This window comes from Myotis lucifugus, unplaced genomic scaffold, assembly GCF_000147115.1.
Source record: "Myotis lucifugus unplaced genomic scaffold, Myoluc2.0 scaffold_35, whole genome shotgun sequence".
Lineage (NCBI taxonomy): Eukaryota > Metazoa > Chordata > Mammalia > Chiroptera > Vespertilionidae > Myotis > Myotis lucifugus.
The window spans coordinates 8,103,062-8,118,293 of NW_005871083.1; the positions used below are offsets into that span (position 1 = coordinate 8,103,062).

Sequence of the window (15,232 nt, forward strand, 5' to 3'; positions counted from 1 at the left end):
TTTTCCTAATACATAAGACCATGCTCCATGGAATATAGTGAAGGGAGATCAAAGAGAAGCTGGTAAAAACTTCAGAAAAAAAAGTATAAAACTATAAAGAAAACAGACATAACATTTGGGGAAAATATTCTAGGCAGTATAGTTCATTTGAGATATTACAGTTGTAAATAAAGATAATATTTGGCAGTGTTAAGGATTGTGTTTTTATATCAACAACTTTAGTTACCAACATTTCATAATCCTTGGGAAACTGGTCTTACCCAAGGTCTTAACTACTGACACTCCCAAACAAGAATAGCAAATTAAAGGCCAGACATCACACACTGATGACCAATGCACTTTCTGAGTCTTGTTACATATGAGTTCTACGTTCAGAGCTGAATTCTGACACTCAAAACCTAATGTATTCAAAATCATTAAGAACAGTCAAATAGGAAAAGAGCAATACAAACAAACCAATGACAAGAAAACATCTTTCAAGACTACTGATCAATTGTATTGAATGTAATACAGAGAAAGGCAAAGGGGTTTGTTTAAATGCTTTTGGCCACTGAAGATGCAAACACCAGCCAAACAGGATCTTAGAAGCGTTTCCAGGTCTATGGATAACACCAGGGGAACACTAAAGCAAACACAGCATATGTTCTCAAACAAAGCAAGGCCATTCTAGTCCAGTTTTGATATTTACTTCGAACAAAACTCATGTATCACGTGGTTGAAAGACCAGGGGCACAGTGTTTAAAACCACAGTCCTCAAGCCAGTTAAACTTGCATTTCGATCACATCAGAACATTTGGAAATGAGCAGCACGATCTAATTCCTGCTTCAGACCATGACTGCTAGGGAAACGTATCACTGGACGAGGCCTCCTGGAGCCATCGCGGGTCTGGACATGGCGAGATGGCAGTGCTGCAGATCCATCGCCTGTACATTCAATGCAAGAACATAGTTTTGTCCATTTAGAGCCCCTGGCTATTAAAACACACTGTCGTCATTGTAAGCTAAGTCATGGCTGCCAATCAGAAGAAGTACTCTTTCTGATTTTCACTGACTGCATTTTGTCTATCAAGCTGGCTTTTCAAAACAGCCTCGGCACCGTCTACATTCTCTGACCTTTTTGCCTCATTTCTTTTGTATAACCTTTTCTGCTGATAAATGCGAACAGCTATGGCAGTGATACACAGCAAGATAAAGATCACAACAGCTATCAAACCTGGTGAGAGAAGAGAAAAGAAACCCAAAGTCAGAATGTTCGCCTGAACAGAGACGGTGTTGACTTCATTGTTTCATAAGTCCTCATAAAATCATTTTCAACTTAAATCAAAATTGGAAATATCAAAATTTCAGATATTTCTGGATCAAGCGGCATCATGATATATTGAGTTTACTTCTGAGTTCTATTACCCTTGAGGATGACTCGCCCCCAATTATTCTGGATGTATATTATATTGAATTTATTTCGCACATTTATATTTAACACAAGAAGGTCTCTAAGACCATGTAGTCACTTCAAACTAAGACTCAGACAAGTTATAATTATTTTGAAATTACAGGATAGTAGTAACATCGCAAAATAATTAAATGTGTCCTCATACTTAAATATGTAAACATTTTAATGATGTGATTTTCAATAATTTGTCATATGCTGAGTAGCAGAAACAGGTTATATACAGTATATGAATAATCCTGACTAATGAAATATATTGATACCCATATATAGGTACATTTAGATTATTTCTATATGAAGAATATTGATTTTTTTGAAACTTCTGGTTGTAAATAAAAAAGGCTTGCACTGCTAGGCAACCACAGGAAAACAAACAAAAGAAAAAACAGATCCATTCAAGAGTGTCTCTGAAGAAACACTAAAAATTACTCATTTCATTAAATCTTGACCTTCGGTTATAACTCTTTTTAACATTTTGGGTGAAGAAATGAAAATTTTCCATAAAGTACCTCTGGTCGTCTACCCTGAAGTTTGACGGTTGTTTCCATGCAAGTGCTTGCGTGAATGTGTGAGCTGTGAGCTGTCCTAGTTGCTTCTTGCTGCACCGAACACCGTTTCTATTGAAAGAATGACTGACAGAAAAACTAGGATTGTTTGACCTGGAAACCTGGCAGATACTTTCTCTAAAATAAAGGAAGTTCCATTTTAGAATGTCCTTCAAGAATGGCGGACAGTATGCAGGGGTGGGCAAAAGGAGGTTTACAGTTGTGAGTACACGAAAGTTTATTCTTAAATTATTATTTGTTTGCATTTTTCCATATGAACAACTGTCAACCTACTTTTGCCCACCCCTGTGTACATTGTCAATGATAAAGTCAAGTTTTCACATGAAAGACAGAATCTGGGAAGCTATTGTCTGTCACTGTGCGTTGGAGAGTTTCCTAACACTTAGACTTTTCTGATGAGATCCGTAGAGTTGTTAACTAATGGTTGTTTTTTACAGACAAAAATAGGTACAATGAAAACAGCAATGTGGATCCTATTGTAAAACTATGAGTCTTCATTCTAGTTTAATGGAGTCCAACCAAGCCAAACCTATGAAGGGTCCCATCAGAGACAGTAGATTCCTGAGCACATGATTTTAGGGGCAGGTTCACTAGAGCTAATCATATCATTGCCAGTGACTAAGTGGATTTTTGTCTGGGTCAACCTTATCTGAGGAGAGCATTGTAGCTAAATCTAATATAAATGTGGTAACCAAATTCTGTACCTCAAATCTGAAGAATTTACTAATGGGTATGGTTATTTTTGTTATTATTAGCCATATTAATAAATAATAATTTTAATCGGAATATCTATTTGTTGTTATATTTTGCCTCTCACCTTAGAAAAGCAACCAGTTGAATTGCTATAAATATCTCTGTCATCTGGTTATAGGCCTCTTGCTTAAAAAAAGTGTTCTGAACCATGTCAACATGAAAACTGATGGAGACGTTATAGAGAGCAGGGCACTGCAACTATAAAATCAGCATCAGCATCACACTGGCCCGGGGAGGACATCCAGACAGTCCATCCAAAGTCACCAATGGATCTGGAACTAGTTTCTCCGTGTTTGTGATTTATGTCCTTAAATTTGGGGAAGATGCTATGCCAGGATTTGTCACATCCAAGAAAAACCTTGATTTAACCTGTTATACAAATAATACAAAAGATATTCTAAATAAAATATGGCCAACTACTGCACTCTATGCTGTTGCCATCTGAAACTCTGTGTGAATGTGTTTTTATGAGGAAATTATGTAGCTTTCTCTCTGTCTAAATCTGGCCATCCATGTTTGTGTGGCCTGGCCAGAAACCCTCTCCAGTAAATCTTCTAAAATTGGGTCACCAGTTTTTAAATGTCTTGTTAAATCAATTTCCTATATTATGCTATTCAGTGTTTGTAACTGAAGAAAAGATCATCTGAAATATAGAACACTGGGGGATTATCCACTTGGGGAAAATCCTTAAATGAATTAATTATTGTTACACTGTGGGTGCAGTTTATAAGTAACTAGACAATGGGGCGAAGAATTCTACCACGATGCTCCCAGATGGAGAAATGCACCCAAGGATGACACTCGGATTGAGCAGATAAACTGCACATGGTCCCGGGCAAGGCCTTGTAGAAGGCCATGGCCAGCTGCCCTGGCTCTGAGGCTCAGTCTCTGCAATGATCAAGGGCAGACACCAGATCCACAGATCTTAGCGAGTCCCCAAGCTGCAAACATTCCATATTGTCCTTCTCTGCTCTACGCATTTGAATCAAGTAAGAATTTCACGGGCGATCTATAACTTGTTTCCATTCTAAATAACACAGAATGACTTAACAGAGCTCTCCTTTACTCTGCAAATCTGGCCAGTGATCTTTGACCACAGCAACAGTATTCTAAAGAGTAAATACTTAGTTCTAACATTGACCTGACTGTGCAATCACTCTCTCTCCCCCTGTATCTCTATCTCCCTATATCTATACTGGTTAAATGTATGGCAAGCACCATTATGAGACTGAGACCGTTTGTTTGACTAGAAACCCTGCTTTAAAATGTTGAGATTGAAATGCTATAGCTTTAAATGAGTTGTCACCATATAATGTGTTACTAATATATTCATGTATTTCTTTTTAGACATACAGTTATTAGCAACTCTTCTAACAGGTTTTTTGCTTCTTACATGACTAATTGGGTATCCTATTTAGGTATCTTTAATTTATACACCATGAATCTGATAAAAAGAAGAGCAATGGGAATAGCAATGAGGATGTGAATATCCTCACAAGGATCTGACCAGTACTATACTGCCTAAATAAAATCCTAATTACTTAAAGGAAGGTGATGTCTAGGTGAGCAAGGGTATAAACAAATAAAACCGAAGCTCACATAAGCTGCCCAAGTATATGAGTAATCACATTATCTGGCAATGTAATGAAATAAATGCTTACTTTTTATGTTCATATGTGCAGAGTGTGGAAAAAAGGTGAGTCAGAAACATTTCAATAATCTGATTATAATGCCATTCTTAAAATCTTTAATCTTGAAGAAAAAATTTGGGGGGTTGGTATTGAAAAAAATTATGTCTCAGAGAATATACTGTTTCATTGCTAGGAAGATATACTCAACCCTTTTTGTTAATTCTGCAATTTAAAAATGGTTCCTAGTTAAAATAACTAGGAACCATTTTTATTCAATTTACCTAAAATGTATACAAATGTAAATAAAAATATAATATTTATTGATGGTAGCATCTAAACAATGGAAATGTCTGTTTTATTAATCATTAAGGCAACATAAAATATACGCTTCTAATGTTAATCTCAGGTTTTCTCAACTCTTTACATAAACCCTTGCAGAAGCAGTGATATGTCCAAGAAGCCATCAAAAATGATACTTCTTAAAATATACGCAGAATCATCTAGGGAATGTAGATGGCCATTTTCCAGCTAAATTATATTCCTTATTACAGTTTAGCAACTATTCTTTAAGTATGATGCTTCAGTAAAATGATCAATTATTTACACTGAAAATCTCCAAGGAAGCTGGGAATTTAGGAATACTCCTCCATAAGACAATCCAGTAGGAATAATAAACCAATCCCCTGGGCCTCAGGCTTCAGTGGCCAACACTGAAAGAGTTTCTAGAAGGCTAGAGATCCACCATTCCCAGCGATGATAAGAACCAAAGAAGAGCTCATTCATGCTTTCTATTACCTCCAATTACGGCAGAGTCACTTTTGATAGCATTAGCTAGGGGCTCTCTGTCATCTCTTGTTCCAGAATGATCTGCAGTAAAAGGACAAAAGGGGAAAAAAAGGAGGGGGTGATATATGCAAGTAAAAAGAATTTTGAAAATGTCATAAACGTTTTAAAGCAGAACAGAATGTAGGTCAATGTGGGATCTCTGTTATTTTAAACTTAAGAAATGTCAACTGCGATGTCCCGCATGCATAGGAAAGTGAGAATCTAGAGAGAAATGGGAAAGGGAACTGAAAGTTAAACGAAAGCAATTTTAAGAAACCATCTGGAGAATGTCGCATCACAGCAGCATCGGAAGTTTTTGAGGCAATGGACAAGCTGCGTTTGTGGCTGGGTAACGACACACACATATGCTACCTGCAAAGGAGTGCGTCCTTTCCCTGGATGTGGCGTCAGTGCCAGCCTGGGCCACGCAGCTGGACTCCGTCACGTGCCCTGAGACAGTGACGAGGGCGGAGCGGCTGGGGTGCAGAGCAGCCTTCAGAGGGGCCACGTGGCTGAGCTGCACGGCAGACAGGCAGCCCAGGAAGCCCTGCGCACCAGCCAGCGCCGTCTCCTGGTCAACATCACTGTGCTCTGTAAAGACAAGGAAACAGCAGGATTAGTAGTGCAAGTAGGGAATGCTACGATGGAATGTTCCGGGTCTGATAATGCAGCAGCTGTCTACATATTTAGTCACTGCACACGTACACACACACACACACACACACACACACACACACACACAGTGACTAAATTCCCTTTTTTGGCCTTTATTTAAAAAGTCAGATCCATTAAGTCTTTTCACAATAACTGCTGAGCCTTTCCAGGTTAATGAAGGCAAGATTTTAAACATGACTAATTACATATGACAAACTCCTAGGAAATGATTAAAGCCTCTATAAGAATGGATCAGGATACAAACAGATGAGGGTTCATGATGATGGTCTCACATAGTAGAGGTTACCGCCCCCCCAATTTTTAGGGAGTCTCCCTAATTGCTCATGGACAGGAGTAAGAACTTTCATGCAATGGCTGCCATCACTCAGACAGAAAGATCTGTGCGCCCCTGAAGACAGGTATAAACTCCCCCAATTGAATGAGCATTGAGTTAATATGGGACTGTTGTGGAGCAGAGATTGGCTTGAATGCCAGAATATTAATTCATAATTTTACAGTGAAGAATAGATTTCTATTTTATGCTTGAAGAGCATGCATCTAAACAAGTGCAGCGAGGCAGTGTTAGAGTTCAAAGGTTATCAGACTGCAGTGGATCCATCCATCCAATACCTCTCCCCTGCACTGCACATATGGAGACATGGACCACATGCGCATTTTGGTCTCTCTTTTTAAAAAATAACATAATAGATATGAAGTATTTATTGAGTGCTCTAAGGGATCTGCATGTTTGTGTGTGACCCTTGCAGTTGCCATGAGTATCTCATTCCAGTCATATAGAGGAGACACTTAGGCTCAGAATTTTAGGGATTTGCCTGAGATGACACAGTTGGTGTCATGTACTGGACTCCAGGCCTGTTGGACTTCCAACCACAGGCTTCTTTTATTCATGAACCACTTTCTGACAGACAGATTCTTTCCTTGGCTCTGCTCGTATCCTCTGCAGCACCTTTTATTTATTTTATTATTATTATTTTTGGCTTGAGAGCAGCTATTCTTGGAGTAACTCTGGGCAACTCAGTTCTGCTTGAACTGTCTCATCATATCAGGGTTTCTGAAGGACACTTCCTTCTCCTCCCTTTTCATTCACATTTTATACCGAATGATAAAAATACTGATGGAATATTTAGTATCATGAGCATCATTCGCTATAAAAAGAAAACGGTGCATTAGAGGGATGACATCACGTTCCCGTTGTGGCGGATACGGCATTCAGCTCCAGTCTGTCTAACTCCAGAGGCCAGGGTCTCACCGCCAGGCCCCCTGCCTCCCAGCACTGAGAGGTTTCACTGCTGCTCACATGCTAGACTGCGTGCTCCACGAGTGTACAGGGGACCTCGGCGCCCAGCATCACGTCGGTACATGGGAGGCATTGCATCAATGTGTCCAAACCAAAGAACGGACTTAGTCCTACCACATTGCAGTCATTCATTTGAATGGATATACACTCAAACGCATATAATTTTAGAAAGACAGCATTCTTGCTTTGGAGTTTTTTGTTTGTTTTTTGTTTGTTTTATTTAACAAGAAATTAAAAGGAAATACTTTAATACAACATAACCAGAACAGTGTTTTTCCCATTTCTCCTATGAGGTTAAAATCTTGAATAAAATTTCTTTAGGCCTTACCTTTTGAACCAAAAAAAAAAAAAACTAAATAGATAAGATTCATTCCTTAATAAAAGTCTGACATGAGGTGACTTTTAAAAACCTTCAAATTAAAAACATTTCTCCTATTACAAGTTTTTGTATAAAAATTTTAAGCTATAAAAGTTAAAATGGAAAGTCAGACCATTAATATTTGTTGTTTAAGAGCTCCCTGCAATTCAAGCATCTTGTATTCCAGCAGGGGAGACAGAAAATAAACAGAGAGAAAAGGAACTAATGAAAATTTTGAAGAGTGATAATGCCAGGAACAAATAAATTAGAAACTGTGATGGAATGTATCTGGAACAGAACTTTATCTTAATGAATGAGGTGATTTTTTTTTTGGTGTCTATTTAAGGATGCGTCTTCTCACAGACCTAGTCTCTTAGTAGTCTGTAGCTATTATTCCAGCAGCTTCTGGCTTTTTTACTTTTTTCTCCAAATTTGCAAGCTTCCCTGTGATTTAGGAATCTTTGTCAGATTGTTCCTAGGCCTGGACTGCCCTCATCTATTCTGGGCGCTTTAAATCTGTGGACACAAGGTTTTCTTTAGCGGAACATTTCATAGATGGTGCGTCCAACTACTGATTCACCTCGGCCCCTTTAACTGCGTGGACTGCTGATTACTCACATTGAGTCTCCTCCACTACTCTCTAAGCTATTTTACTGTGTCTCCTGATTTCTATCGTTTAGGACTTATTTTTGTGGAGGTCAAGTGTTTCATTCACTTTATCTTCCAGGTGATAAAGTCAAGCATCAACAAAGACCATTCTTTCCTGCTGAGTTTTTCAGTCTGGAAAAATAAAAAAAAAATGTTTTCATCCCTCAAGGTCTTTTAGTTGCTTTACTAGAATTTCCTTCAAGCTCTTACTACGTTTCATTCCGAATGCCATCTGTCTCCCGGAGTGGCTTTATGTTGATAGGGAATGATTCTGGTAGCTTTGGTTTTTCTCCCATTTTATAGCTGCTGAATCTTCTTAAGTAGAGGTTGTTTTTCTCATCTGCTCGTTGAATCACAGTCACTGGCTTCCTTAGATGGCTGATGCCCAGAGAAAATAGACGGGGCAGCCATCCATGTCAGTGAAACTGTGGACAAAGCACCCACCCAACTCGGGAGAGAGAGGAATTGGCCCACATTTCAGCTCACCCTCAGTAGGATTCAGGAAGCCCTCAAATTTCAGGTCATTCCCTTTTGGCAAAGAGGGGAAATGGGCACACTGATGTTTTCATGCTGACTCTCCACCCCCGGCAATCCAGAGATCTATGCAAGCCCAGATTCCAAGTGGAAGGTGGGAATCCAAACAATTCAGGGTCTCCCTGCCCCCCAGACTCTTGTAGGCTGACCCCCAGACTCTCTTCCAACCAGTCCCACCACACTTTCTCACCAGAACCCTCCAGGGTCCCCACTGCCTGGGGCTGGACCAACACCTCCTTGTTTTGGGAGAGTCAGTGGGTTGCAATTAGAATTAGGAGTGAAGGGGAACTACAGGGACCTTGCAGCCATCTTCCTAGAAATAAGTCCAAACAAAATGAACAGCTATGTTCAGGTGCTCATAGCAGAGTTGGCCTTAGAAATACATAGCAACAGAGATCTGCATTGACCATGATGCTAATAAAGCCAATGAGCAAAAATATACATCCTTCCGATCATCTGACTGCTGGCTTGCCAACACCACGTAAGGGTGAGAACAGGAAGGTGGGGGAATCGAAGACAGATGTCTCCTGCTTTACCCAAACCCTGAAAGACAATCATGTTTGGCATGTTTCTGGTTATAAAAATACTCATGTGACTCAGACTTCTGGGTAGCTTTGCCTATCAGAAAGTTAGCCTCAATTGTATTTTCCAATAAAATGCTTTGTTGAAGAGGAAATCTTTTAACAAAAGGTCTACTAGGAAAATAGAGGACCAAGGAATTAAAATTTGTATGAAGCACCTTTTAATCACTGTTTCTGGAAAGGATATGGAGTGGAGTGGAAGAACAATTAGAAGGAGTGACTCATACAATTTCTTGTGGTTCTCATAACAAAACAAAATAAAACCAACAACAAAAACTACAACCAAAAAAAGATAAAACAAAACAAAAACAAATAAAACTCAGAAAGCGAATCTAAGTAGTTTGATCTCAGAGCAGCAAAAGGATCTCACCATCTTTACCCCATAAAGGTAAAGATAAGCAAGGCTTGCCTGAAAACTGCAGTGAATCAAAGGAGAAGCAGGGCTGAGACCCTGCAGACTTTTTTCCCATTTTATGCAATTACAACAAGGATGCAACCACCACAACAACAAAAGAGTTAGTGGACAAGTAAAATGGCAAGGCAGGCAGAAAAACCACATGGGGAAGCAGCAGTGTTTCACAAAAGGTGTTTACTTGCCAACCACACCTGCTGCCCTGAGATCTAACCTTGAAAACCTGATTAACATGGAAGCCATTTATTTCGATATTTAGATGTCTTCTCTTGTGCTTTCAGTACAACCTGTCTCATCTGAAGTGTCTTAGGACAAGACCTGCGAAATAGTCTAAACTTTCTTATGGCTTCCCTTGGCTTTGAAGCAGGTTTTTCATGAAATATCTGAGACTGAAGTTTGTTCTTAAAGCTCTTCGGAGGAGATGAAGTAGACGTCCTCCTCCCTCTGACCACACACTTTATTTACATCCGGCCGGAGTCTCCACTGCAGAGACCTGAGTTACTTCCTGGCTCTGCAGCCTCAGAAGAGATAAATGACCCCTCTGGGTCATTGCCTCTAAATATACCAAAGCTACCACTCAGAGCAAGTAAAAACCATCTTCAGGCTTTTAGAAAACTCTTCTCACATAAAAAACAATCCATGAACAGAACTCATAACTTAATTTTACAATGAGTTTTGGATGGAAAGAGAAAGTGTAATGCAGCCCATAAATTACGGAAGAATATGCATGGGGCGGACTTGCTGCTCTTGGCCTTCCACTGCCACCGTGATGTGTTAGCACGTTTTGTTGGTGGTGGCCCTGCACCAAACAGTCACTGTAACTACACTCCGCCTTCAAACAGCGATTTTTCAGTCATTTTACAATAGGTTAAATGGTATCATTATTCAAAATATGGGCATGAGAGGTTCTATGCAATTTCAAGTTTATGTAATGATCTTAATTGAGATTCTTTTTTTCACATGGCGAAACTGCAATCCAATAAAAGCTTAAAAACTAGCAACAAAACTTTATACCTTTACATTTCCTTTGTTAATTACATCTTAGATATCTCTCTCTCTCTCTCTCTCTCTCTCTCTCTCTCTCTCTCTTAAAATATATATTTTTTATTGATTTCAGAGAGGAAGGGAGAGGAAGAGAGAAACATCAATGATGAAAGAATCATTGATTGGCTGCCTCCCACACGCCCCGCAATGGGGACCGAGTCTGCAACCTGGGCATGTGCCCTTGACCGGAATTGAACCCGGGACCCTTCAGTCCACAGGCCGATGCTCCAGCCACTGAGCCAAACCAGCCAGGACAAGAGAGATCTCTTTTTATATAACTTTTGAGTAAATTGTTCTCCTAAAGGAGCTGATTGAGGAATCATCATCTTTGGCATTGGTGCTTGGTACATTCTGAACGTGCTGAACGAGGAACGACACCAGGCTGTCTGCCTATTCAGAAGGAGACCACAAAGAATAAAACTGCCTTCCCTTTGTCCTCCAGCACCAGGTTCTACAAATGAGGATGCGCGGCGGGAACACTTTTTTCACTCCAATCATCATTAACGACCATTACCAGCAGATATCAAGCAGGGAGAGCAATTCTGATGTAACAATATCATATTGTACTATGATGACAAGGAAACCATCTCTAACCCTCTATTCAGTGAACAGACAACACTAGCAGAATTCACTCATCTTATTCTGATGAGTCCTCCAGACCCTTAGACTGGGCTGTCCAGTATCACTTTGCTGTGGCTGTGCCCTCTCTCACCCTGAGGTCCTGAATCCACACCCCTGCCAATCTCCCTCCCCTCCCCTGCTCTCTCCCATCAATGCCTGTTCTTTAATAAATCCACTCACACAACAGTGTGAGCACCTGATCATGGCTTTATTTATTTTTTATTTTTTTAAATATATTTTATTGATTTTTTACAGAGAGGAAGGGAGAGGGATAGAGAGTTAGAAACATCGATGAGAGAGAAACATCGATCAGCTGCCTCCTGCACACTCCCTACTGGGGATGTGCCCGCAACCAAGGTACATGCCCTTGACTGGAATCGAACCTGGGACCCTTGAGTCCACAGGCCGATGCTCTATCCACTGAGCCAAGCCTGTCAGGGCATGGCTTTATTTTTTACTTAATCATGATGTGGGTACATTTTAAAGCATATTAGTAATTAAAGAAATAAACAATCGCTTTCTCCTTTTTATTTTAAAGATTATTCTAGTGTTAACATACATAATTTGGGCTTTGTGACTACTTTCATCATTTGGCACTTTTGGGGTGTAAGTAGAGCTCTATGTTGTATGTTTGATGGCCAAATGAAGGCGACAGGGGTGTGTGAGCATGCTTGTCCCTCCCACCTGGAGTTACTTGTGATGATCTGTGACTCTGATAAACCCCAATGTTGACCTTATCATTTGCTCTATAATTAAAATCAGATGACATGTTCCGGTGTCATGGGTGTTCTCTGGACTTGGGACATGACAATTCTGACCTATGCTCATGCGTCATAATGAGGAGAAATGGCCTTTTTCAGTTTCTAGGTCTGGGTAGTGCAGAATAATCCAGCTAACTCTGAAAAGGACCAACGCAGGATAAAGTCACACCACACCCTGAAGAAGTCTATGACATTTTAATTGTTAAAATATTCAAAAATCAATGTGATGAATATAAACTATGATTTTAGGTAGTTTCTTACAAGAATGAAATCACACTATGTATTGAAGATAATCTATGACATTTTAAATATTAAAATATTTAAAAATCAACCTGCTCACTTAAAAAGAAATGATTTTCAGTAGTTTTCTTACTTTGCTTGCTCTAAACTGTATGTCTCCTTTAAAACTGCTTTTAAAGTAACCAGTCCTTTATCTTAAGAGGCATTTCACAATATACAGGGTGGGGCAAAAGTAGGTTTACGGTTGTGAGTACACAAAACACAGTTTATGCTGATATTATTATTTATTATTGTATTATTTTCCATATGAATAACTATAAACCTACTTTTGCCCAACCTGCATTTACAAAGTCACAGTGCCCTTGGTTATCTAAGTCACCTTTTCCCCTTGCCTCTAGGCATGGAGGCTGGTTTTACATAAAGGATTTCTGACGCATTGAAAAGTGTTCTCATGGCTCTTCAGTGAGACTGAGTAGATGCCCTTCCCTTGCTGACTGCACACTTTATTTACACTTGCCCACACCTGCACTGCAGTGACCTGCGTGTGCTTCCTGGCTCGTAGCCTCAGTAAGAGAGCAATGATCACCACTGGTCATCACCTCTAACATATGAATGCTACCAATCAGAATGAGAAAAAGTAACCAGCTTGTACCTATAATAAATCATAAAACTATTCTAACATATCAAAGCATCTGGGTACAGAATTCAGAGCTTAATTTTACAGTGAATTATGAATATGAAAAGCAAACTTAATGTACTATATTATTCATGACAGGAGGACCTGCTTGGTTAAAGCCTTGATTTTTCCACCATAGCTGGCAACTTAATACATTATTATTGCCAAAGTTAGTGAGCCTTTAAAAATTTGAAGTGTAATAGGAACTTAGTACAATTTGATATTTTTTCTTAAAATTTAACTTCCTTTCTCAATATCTGCTTCTAATATTTGTTAACATTGACAGTAATCCAAAATTACCCCTTAATTCCTCCTGGATTTAAGAAATGAATACTGGAGAAAGTGAGAGTGGGAAAGTATTTCATTTCTGGGTTTCCATCTGAAATTGCAGTGGATGGTCATATCCTTAAGTCTTTGGTTGACAATAGAGGCAAATGACAACTCTAAAGAAACAACTGGTTAATATTTATATTCTGCTCCCTTAAAAAATATTCAGAAATTATAAAATGATACAAGTATTTTAATGTATTTTAATCTGGAGGGTGATTTGGAACTCTTTTATCTGAAGCAACATAGGGTATATTATATTCAATTAAATACAGAACAACACTTTGTATAATGATCATCTGTATGCCCACAAACCATGAGCTCTGTGGGGGCAGATGCAATGTTTACCTTGCTGTGTGACCTTCTTGCATTACACAACAGGGGATCACAAACTAGGAGTTAAACGAATCAGTGAGCCAAATGGGCTTTCAAAAATGACAACCATATTTGATAAGCAGGGTAAGAATGTGCCTTGCAGACCTCCACCTAGAGGAGAGTAACTGACCAGGGGCCACGGCTGCAGGCTCTGAAACACATTGTCAAGCTTGGGCCAAGTCCATGCTTCCCACGGACTGTTCCCAGCCAATGGCTGGTCACAGCAGGGACTCTAAGGCAGGCCCATTAGTGGAAAACATGGGACTCCTCTGATGGTTGACTGACTCCAGGGATCCCCAAAGGGTGCGCAATCTCTGTAAGACTGCACAGGAGTCCAGGATACTTCTGTCTAACTTTCCCTCCCTCCCCTTCATTTGGAGGCGGAATTGCATGACCATCGGATGGCAATGCTGGTCTTGGCCAACTCCCTCCCTATTTTCTTTCTTACTAGTGTTCCCTTAATAAAACCCTCAGATGGTTAAGTTTGTCTTTTCACCTGCTTCTTGGAGGACCTGGACTAACATAATGAGAAACTTCAAGATTGAGCAACTCTCTGGAAAATTAATAGTTCCATTTTAGCATCTATTTTACTATAATTTAATATACTGCATTAAAATATAATAATGTACTACATAACATTTTATTGTAATGTCATATACCACACTAAATTTGACCATAAATTATTAGTCTATTTTGAATTACAAATGATTTGAACTCAGCATTAGTCCTCTGTCAAGATCCAAACCTTAGGTACACGTCAAATAAATTTTCTTATACTTTTAGGAGAATGAGTAGCAGTTGATTGCTGAATTTGGACTTTAATCTTATTTTTCAGCATGAGCAATATGCATTTGAATAATATGCTAATCTTGAATAAAAACATTAACATCTTTAATTCCATACTAATCTCCCCTATTTCTTTACAAAAAGGAAAATAAATATTTATATAATGAATGTTATTATTCTCCTTGGTTAATACAATCCTCCTCATAAAATGAAGATCAGTTTCTCAATAGTTTTATAATATATTTAATATATTTCTACTCACAAAAATATTTTAATTAGTAACTCGGGCACTAAATTTGAAGACGTTATTTCCTCAAAAATATGATTTTATCAACATTATGCATAATTGTTAGGATTTTCTACTTTGTATTTTACATTGTTACATAATGCCTCATCTCAGACCCTGCTACCCCGAGGAACGCTTGAGCTGAAGATATGTTATATTCAATTGATTTTTTTATTGCTATTGTTGAATTTATATAAGTTACACTATGAAACGCATTTGGAATATTTCAGTTAAGCTTCCAAGTATCTCAATAATACTTTGCACATATTTTTTATGTCCACTCAGGCACATTGGAAGAACACTGCAATCCATGATATTTCCCTAGTCTGGAGAGTAAGAGCACACAATTGTGATACTCATCATGGTACTAGAAAGCCTATACATATTTA

The 15,232-nt window shown here is 38.9% G+C and overlaps 1 protein-coding gene across 7 annotated transcripts in view; it reads right to left on the bottom strand.

The window, feature by feature from the left end:
* Positions 1-647: 647 nt before the first annotated feature.
* Positions 648-15,232, bottom strand: part of CNTNAP4 (contactin associated protein like 4) — a 236,167-nt gene continuing 221,582 nt past the window's right edge. For 5 of the 7 annotated variants that reach the window (XM_023752540.1, XM_023752542.1, XM_023752543.1 and 2 more), the window contains 3 exons: positions 5,595-5,813; positions 5,193-5,264; positions 1,020-1,213 (listed from right to left, as the gene is read on the bottom strand). In XM_023752540.1, the coding sequence (XP_023608308.1) occupies positions 1,020-1,213; positions 5,193-5,264; positions 5,595-5,813 (485 nt within the window). Of the gene's footprint in view, positions 1,214-5,192; positions 5,265-5,594; positions 5,814-15,232 lie in introns of all 7 variants that reach the window. The other 2 variants (XM_023752541.1, XM_006087061.3) reach the window with 2 other exon arrangements.